General features: G+C 49.4%; 2 protein-coding genes across 2 annotated transcripts in view; both read left to right on the top strand.

Annotated features, from left to right (window-relative positions):
* Window positions 1-2,804, top strand: part of LOC106727663 (proline-rich receptor-like protein kinase PERK9) — a 5,844-nt gene extending 3,040 nt beyond the window's left edge. Inside the window, exons 4-6 of the mRNA XM_014547025.1 lie at window positions 294-364; window positions 626-730; window positions 2,630-2,804. Of these exons, the coding sequence (XP_014402511.1) occupies window positions 294-364; window positions 626-730; window positions 2,630-2,804 (351 nt within the window). The remainder of the gene's footprint in view (window positions 1-293; window positions 365-625; window positions 731-2,629) is intronic.
* Window positions 2,805-4,596: 1,792 nt separating this feature from the next.
* PPIL2 (peptidylprolyl isomerase (cyclophilin)-like 2) overlaps window positions 4,597-8,260 on the top strand; it is a 29,764-nt gene continuing 26,100 nt past the window's right edge. Inside the window, exons 1-2 of the mRNA XM_005875500.2 lie at window positions 4,597-4,763; window positions 7,009-7,058. Coding sequence (XP_005875562.1) covers window positions 4,732-4,763; window positions 7,009-7,058 — 82 coding nt within the window. The 5' untranslated portion in view covers window positions 4,597-4,731. The remainder of the gene's footprint in view (window positions 4,764-7,008; window positions 7,059-8,260) is intronic.

Below are 8,260 nucleotides of genomic sequence, written 5' to 3'. Positions count from 1 at the left end.
GGCTGTCATTCTCCTGTAGTGCCCTTCCTCACCTCCTACCCCTCCTGACTCCCACTTATCCTACACACTCCCTCCAGCCAGCCCCTCCTCCCCAGGCTGGATTAGGACCTTCTCAGTTGGCTCCTAGTTCCTATTTCCTGTCTCCCTAACACCAAGCTCAAGGTGAGCACAGAGGAGGAGCCTGACATATTTGCTGATTAAATGAAGGCCACATAGTTCTCATATAGGTAATTTTTTTTTTTTCCACGGTGAGGCCCTCAAACTTGTCCTGACATTACCTTTGTTTCCTGCAGACGGAGAAATTGGAAGTTTCAAGTTCTGAAGTGAAATTAAACTGGCCTGGCCTGTCATCGAACCCAAAGAGGTAAAAGGAATTTACTTTGGGCTCGAGGTAAGTGAAAGGGAGCATTTTGGGGAGCATGCTTTGTGCCAGGCTCAGCTATTACTTCCTCCCCACCTCTTAGTTAACCCTCGCCACAGTCCCGAGTGGTTATTCTCACTGTTCAAGGAAGGAGTCTGGGCTCAGCAATCTCTGTCCCCATGTCAGAGTGGTGCCCACCAAGACTGGGGACGCCCGCCTAGGAGGATCCCAGAGCTGACAGTGCCTCTCTGCCCTGTCTTGCAGACACATGGTTAATCTGACCCCCTTGGTCCTCAGTCCTGGAGGCTTCCATTTCTCGTACCTGCCCAGAAACGGTGTGCACAAGCTCCACTACCCTGGCTTCCCCTGGTAAGTGTGCTTCTGAGCATCCCTGGGGCCAGGTACCATTCTGGCTCAGCCTCTGCTTTGCTTCTGACCAGCATGGTGGTGGCGTGGCCAAGGGCTAGGCAAATGGTCTTTATGATGATGCCTTCCACTTCCAGGAAGGACCCTTATGTAATCAGGAGTGCTGGAAAAGCTCCCTACTGTTTGTCATGGTGAGAAATTAGAAACAGCCCAGAGGCCAACAGAAAGGGAATGATTCCATCAACTGTGGGCAGCCCTATCTGTGATTTATATACACGCTTGTTTTGCAAAGCAGGGATTTACTGAATATGGGGTTTTAAAAATCACCCGTGTTTTCACTTACGGATATTAAGTATTTCCTGTATCATTGAGTGTTATTCTAAAATATGATTTAGACTGGCTGTTTCATTGCATCAGATAACTTTAAAAAATATTTCTTCGTTGATTTTAGAGAGGAAGGAAGAGGGGGAGAGAGATAGAAACATCAATGATGAGAGTGAACCATTAATTGGCTGCCTCCTGCACGCTCCCCACTGGGGATCAAGCCTGCAACCCAGGCATGTGCCCTTGTCCAGAATCAAACCTGGGACCCTTCAGTCCGCAGGCCGACACTCCATCCACTGAGCCAAACCGGCTAGGGCCAGATAACTTTTTTAATAGCTTTATTGATATATTATTACTTACATATTACATAATTAACTTACATTAAAGTATACAATTCAGCTCTACCCGGTTTGGCTTAGTGGATAGAACATCGGCCCTTGGACTGAGGGGTCCTGGGTTTGATTCTGATCAAAAACACGTACCTGGGTGGCAGGATTCATCCCGACCCTGGTTGGGGCACGTGCGGGAGGCAACCAAATGATGTGTCTCTCTCACATTCTTGTTTCTCTCTCTCTGTCTTTCCCCCTCCCTTCCACACTCTCCCTAAAGATCAGTGGAAAAAATACACTTTGGTGAGGATAAAAAAAAACACACCCACCTTTAATTTCACCAATAATAATAGATGCAAATACTCCATTGTATGGATGGAACATCATTTACTGAACCATTCTTTAAAAAAAAAGATTTTTATTGATTTTTAGAGAGAGAAGGAGGAAGAGGGAGAGAGAAACAGCTATCTGCTACCTCCTCCGCACACCTACTGGGCATAGAGCCTGAAACCCAGGCATGTGCCCTGAGAGGGGAATCCAACCAGCAACCTTCCAGTACTTGGGGCAATGCCCAACCAGATGAGCCACACTGGCCAGGGCTCAACCATTCTTGCCTGTTGAAGTATTTCACAATTTTTAGGTTCTTGTTACATATTGATTTCTGAGAGCTGTGCTCTCATGATGCCACCTGCAAAAATAGGTTATTTTTAATTGGTTTAAAAATTTTTACAAAAGCAGAACACATTCCATGGGGAAAAGTTCACAATACAGAAATGCATACATAAAATATGAGTCCTCTTGTTGCTAAAAGTCCTGCTGCTAAGAGTTTCATGTGTACCCCTCCAGCACACACATACACACACACATACACTCACAGGTTAATTTTTCAACCAAAGCAGGATCACATTGTATGTACTTCTCAGCAACTTGCTTTTTTCCATTTACTGTAGCGTTGGGGTGTCTTTACTTGTTGGGATATACAGACCTACCTCATTCCTTTAATGGCCCCAGAATAGTCCATTGCATGGCTGTACCTGGTTCCCTAATGGATGTTTAGATTGTTTCCAGGTTTTCACAATCACAACATTGCTGCAGGGAGCAGCCTTGAACAAACATTTTTGGGAGAGATTTTTGGAAGTATAAATGTGTCTAGAGTCATCCCACCGCCTGGGAAGGGGGGTTGTCATGTGTACCCCTGATGGTGTTGATGTCCCATCTCATGGACATATCTTGGCTGTCGCCTGCACAGGACCTCAGCCTGTAATGACTCCCCCAACACCGAGGAGACACCATCCCCTCCTGTGGAGACCCCCGTTTTCACTCCACCTGTCCTGCTCAAGTTCCAGCCTGTGCCCAGACCTAGAGATGACTCAGAGACTGACCATGGCAGTGCACAGTCTGTGCCCCACAAGCGGGGCCCATAACCTCTTCCCTGCAGACTGTGGCGGAGGAATGAATAAAGTTCTCATGGAGGTGCCTTTGCATGCTGGGCTTCTTAGGGGCTGTGCAATCCCATGGGCTCCCTGCACCCTGAAGAGCTTGTCAGGGTAGTGCTGTCCTGAGGCCTGGAGGCCTGAGCTTACATACATTAGGTGGTCAGGTCAGTGCTACTGTGAACTCCCCTCCCTCGCCATCTAACATGGGAATTCAGCCACGTGCATCTTGAAAGAGAAATGAGTGAGGAGAGAGCGATGCCTTTCCCTGCAGTGACTCTGTGGCCCCTCACTTGACCCACTGACTTGCAAGTCTGCCTTTTTTCTTCCTACACCTGGCCCCTGAACACAAGCCTCATCTGGGTACAAGTTTAGAAACAGTGATCTGTTCCCTCCCTAGAGTAAAGTGAGCTGGTGTGTCAGTTTCCAACTTGGCACCTTCCTAAGGAATTTCAAAGATAGAAACAAACCTGCGTGTGAGATGTGAGCCTTCACAAAACAATGACTGATGGACATTAGCAGATACTCATTGAGCCTTTGTGTATGTCCCACAACTTGTCTGGGACTGGAGATAATAAACCAAGCAGTTGGGGGCCCCTTCCCTTAAGGAACTTACATCCATCCCATCCGTGTGTGTGTGTGTGTGTGTGTGTGTGTGTGTGTGTGTGAGAGAGAAACCAGTATATAGATCAAATTAATACCGATTACAAGTTGTGATAAGCCCTATGGGAGCTGAGATGGAGATGTATGGGGTGTGTGGGTGGGCGAGGAAGGTCTCTTTGAGGAGGTGACACATGTTGAAACCTAGAAATGAGAAGGGGCCAGCCATGAGGTGAGATGAGACGGGCAGGACAACTGGGTTTGGGTAACTAGGTGGAGAGTGGTATGGTGGGGGAGGGTGGAGACGGGGTGAGGGAGGAGAATTCCGCTTTGAGGAGACATTAAATTGGGAATCAGCGGGTACCCGAGTAGAGGTCAGGAGTTTGGATCCTGGCAATTTAGTGTTGGGGTCAGGGGTTACCAGTGGACTTAAAACCAACCGCAAGACTGGGCAAGGTCACTAGTACTTGAGTGTAGACAGACGTCTGGGGCTCTGGCCAAGGGAAGGGTGGGTCAGAAGATACTCAAGGGATCAGTGAGGGCTTTGGACCTTCTGGCTTGGGCCACTCAGGAGAAGGCCCTGGAGGCTCCGGAAACCCAATGGGTGGGGAGAATGGGAGGTGAGCGGGTACATAGTGATTGTGGACGTCGCTTTGGAGACATCTGTCAGTGAGGGGAGCAAAAATGGAACGGAGGCTGGTGGGACTTCAGGCTCCAGGCGGGCTACTTAAAAGACCTGAGGCCTGACTGGGTGGTTCAGTGGTTGAGTGTCCACCTATGAACCAGGTGGTCACAGTTCCATTCCCTGCAGGGGCACATGCCTGGATTGCTGGCTCGATCCCCAGTGGGAGGCGTGTGAGAGGCGGCCAATTGGTGGTTAGCTCTCATGGTTGATGTTTCTGTCTCTCCTCCCTTTCTGAAATCAATAAAAATACATTAAAAAAAAAAAAAAAGACCTGAGGATCCAGGTCAAACGAAGACGGGTTTGAGTGGGGAGGGCACTGAGTCGGGCTGGGAGGGAAGGCGAAGCGCTTGGCAGAAGACGGGCTTCGAGTCAGAGGCAGCTCAGCTCTGACCGAACAAGAGCCCAGTTGGGAAACTCGGCTCAGGGACCGGCTGCGACAGCGACCGGCGCGCTGGCCTCCAGGGACCACAATTCCCGGCATGCTCAGCGCCCACTTCCGGGCGGGACCCGGAAGTACTTAAGGATCTCGGCTGGAACGCGGCGGACGCGTCTGGCTGGGTCGTATGTTGACGATTTTCCGCGTTCGCTGGTCCTGCTGCCGCCGCCGCCGCCGCCCCCGCCACCGTCGCCACCATGGGGAAGCGACAGCACCAGAAAGACAAGATGTAAGTTGAGCCGCAGCCAGGCGCTCCTGGCTCTGCCTGAGTCCCGCTCGGCTTCCGTCTCCGCCCGTTCCGCGCTCTGCCATGTCTCCCGCTCCCGCTTTCAGAGTGGACCCCAGGACCCCCTCAGGTGTCGCTTCCTCCCGAAGCTTCCGTCCCCTTAGGTGGAGCAATACCTTCCCCTCCCCCGCAGCCGCCCAAATCTCCCGCTTGGAGGCGTCTGCTCTCCTTCTAGAATCTAGACCGTAAGTGCCCTCACCTGGGCGCGGCCTTCCCACCTGCGCGCTCCTCAGACACAGCCCCTGACTTCCCTTTTGCCCTGTCCGCTCGCGGGCTCTGCTCCTGAGCCTCCTGTCTCTCCCAGGGCGCTGGTCCCTGCGCAGCAGCTGACACACACGTGCAGAACCTTCCGGTGTCAAACACCCACAGTTCCCTCCAGCTGTCACCTGCTTCTAGCGTGAAGGCTGTGTCCACTGGCTCTTTTCTGCTGTCTCTAGAAACGACTTCGGTCAGGCTTTCGTGCCCAGCACTACTCTTTTTATTTTTTCTTTTAATTTTTTTATTGGTTAAGTTATTACATAGGTGTCCTTAACCCCACGTTACCCCCTATCTCCCCACCCCCCATGCCCGCACCCCCCTGTTGTCTGTGTCCATTGGTTAGGCCTATATGCTTGCATACAAGTCCTTACCCCCACCCTCCCCCACCTTCCCTCTGAGGTTTGACGGTCTGATCGATGCTTCTCTGTCTCTGGATCTGTTTTTGTTCATCAGTTTATGTTCATTATATTCCACAAATGAGTGAGATCATGTGGTATTTACTTTTCTCTGACTGGCTTATTTCACTTAGCATAATGCTCTCCAGGTCCATCCATGCTGTTGCAAATGGTAAGAACTCCTTTTTTACCGCAGCGTAGTATTCCATTGTGTACATGTACCACAGTTTTCTAATCCACTCTTTTTATTTTTATTTATTTTTTAATATATTTTTATTGATTTCAGAGAGGGAGAGAGAGGTAGAAACATCAGTGATGAGAGAGAATCATGGATTGGCTGCCTCCTGCACGTCCCCTACTGGGGATGGAGCCCCCAACCCCGGGCATGTGCCCTAGACTGGAATCGAATCCGGGACCCTTCAGTCCGCAGGCCGACGCTGTATCCACTGAGCCAAACCAGCGAGGGCCCCAGCACTGCTCTTGTCAGGATCCCAGTGACGTCCATGTTGCTCAGTCTGGTGGTCAGTTCTCAGTCCTCATTTGGTCGTGCTCCTCAGCAGCATGTGACACGACTGGCCACCTCTCTCCTTCCGAGCCCTTCTTGGGGCTCCTCCTCCCCTTCCCCTAGTGGGTGATCGGTCTGGTCTTGCAGTAGTCAGCTGCTTACTCACATCTTCACCTGAAAGTCTAATGGAAATCTCAAATTTAACATGCCTAAAGGAGAACCTTCTTTTTCAGAGCCCGAGCCTCTCCTCCCTCATTTTCCCCGACGCAGTTGGCTCAGGTCAGAAGTCTGGGAGTTCGCTTTGGCACCTCTTTCCCTCAGCAGTTTTTTTCTCCAGCCCATTGGCAAGTCCTGCTGGCAATTTCAGGAACTGACCGCTCTCTCGCCCACCAGCTCCCACAAAGGGGAGTTTATGTCAGTGTCTTGGACCTTGGTAGTTATCTCCCGGTTGGGTTTCTGCTGCCTCTCTTGCTTGTCCCTCCATAGGAAGCAACCAGAGGGATGCTTTGAGGACGTACGTTAGGTCGTGTCAGAGCTCAACCCCTCCAACAGCTTTCCATCCTGTCTACAGCAAACCCAGGGCCCACATGGCCCGCAGGCCCCTTGTGATCGGGCCACCGTTGGTGTCTCCTTCACCTGCTGCCACGTGGCCCCACGAGCAGTCAGTGGCTTCACCCCTTTATGGGGACACAACAGCTTTTCCTGCTTCTCGGCTTTTATAGGTGATACGCCTGCTTGGTCCTCCTGCCTGGAAAGCTCTTCCCCCAGATCTTTATGTGGCTGGCTCCTTCTCACCATCCAGCCTCTGTTAAGTTCAGTTCATTTTCTTCAGAGCAAAGCAGGACTGTTTGTATTTGTTCCTTGTTTGTGTATCCCCATGTCTATTGTGATTATCAGTATGTGACTTTTGCATAGTAGGTGTTTAAGAAACATTTGCTGACTGAGTAAAATGATTCAGTCATCCATTACTTCCGGAGACTGTCCTCTTTACAAAGGGGGTGGAAGTAAGATTTCTCTTTCTCTCCTTCAGGTACATTACCTGTGCTGAATACACTAACTTCTATGGTGGCAAGAAACCAGGTAAGGCGTGAAATCCTCTTCCCCTTGGTATGTGTGGGGGTGTAATTAAGGAATGATGTCTTCACAACAATGAGCCTGTAAAAAATAACAATGGCCCTGGCTGGTTTGGTTCAGTGGATAGAGAGTCGGCCTGCAGACAAAAGCGTTCCAGGTTGGATTCAGGTCAAGGGCACATGCCAGCTTGCAGGCTTGATTCCCAATAGGGGGCGTGCAGGAGGCAGCCGATCAGTGATTCTCATCGATGTTTCTATCTCTCTCTCCCTCTCCCTTCCTCTCTAAAATCAATAGAAATATATTTAAAAAATAATACTAACAATGAACAAGAACATGGAAACTATAGTAGACAAATGGGCTGAGGACACAGACAAGTCAGAAAAGAGGAAGATATATTAGAAAATGTCTAATCTTGGTGTGATTTTTAAATATATTTTTATCGCCTGGCTGGTATAGCTCAGTGGATTGAGCATCATCCCATGGAACAAGAGGTCCTGGGTTGGATTCCCAATCAGGGCACATGCCCAGGTTTTGGGTTCAATCAGCCGATCAATGTATCTCTCTCATCAGATGTTTCTGTCTCTCTCCTTCTCTCTTCCTCTCTGAAATCAATAAAAATATATTTTATTAATTAATTAATTTATTTTTAACTCTTTATTGTTGACAGTATTACATATGTCACCCTTTTTCCCCCATTGGCCCCCCTCCAGCCCACCCTTGCCCCAGGCCCTCTCACCCCACTATCTTCGTCCATGGGTTATGCGTATACACATAGGGCGATTTTAGTTGATTACCTTCCACCCACCCACCCTACCCCACGTTCCCTCTCAGATTCCACACACTGTTCCATGCTTCCATTTCTCTGGATCCACTCTGTTCATCAGTTTATTCTGTTAATTAGATTCCACATATGAGTGAGATCATGTGATTCTTGTTTTTCTCTGACTGACTTATTCACTTAGCTTGATGCTCTCCAGGTCCCTCCATGCTGTCTCAAAGGGTAAGAGATTCTTCTTTCTTACTGCTGCACAGTATTCCATGGTGTAAATGTACCACAGCTTTTTTATCCACTCATCTCCTGATGAGCACTTGAGCTGTTTCCAGATCTCAGCTATTGTAAATTGTGCTGCTAAGAACATAGGGGTGCATACATTCTTTCTGATTGGTGTTTCGGGTTTCTTAGGATATATTCCTAGAAGTGGGATCAC

This window comes from Myotis brandtii, unplaced genomic scaffold (assembly GCF_000412655.1).
Source record: "Myotis brandtii unplaced genomic scaffold, ASM41265v1 scaffold463, whole genome shotgun sequence".
Taxonomy (NCBI): Eukaryota; Metazoa; Chordata; class Mammalia; order Chiroptera; family Vespertilionidae; genus Myotis; species Myotis brandtii.
Note: the sequence above shows the minus strand (reverse complement) of the source record. Positions and strands in the feature narration are given on the sequence as shown.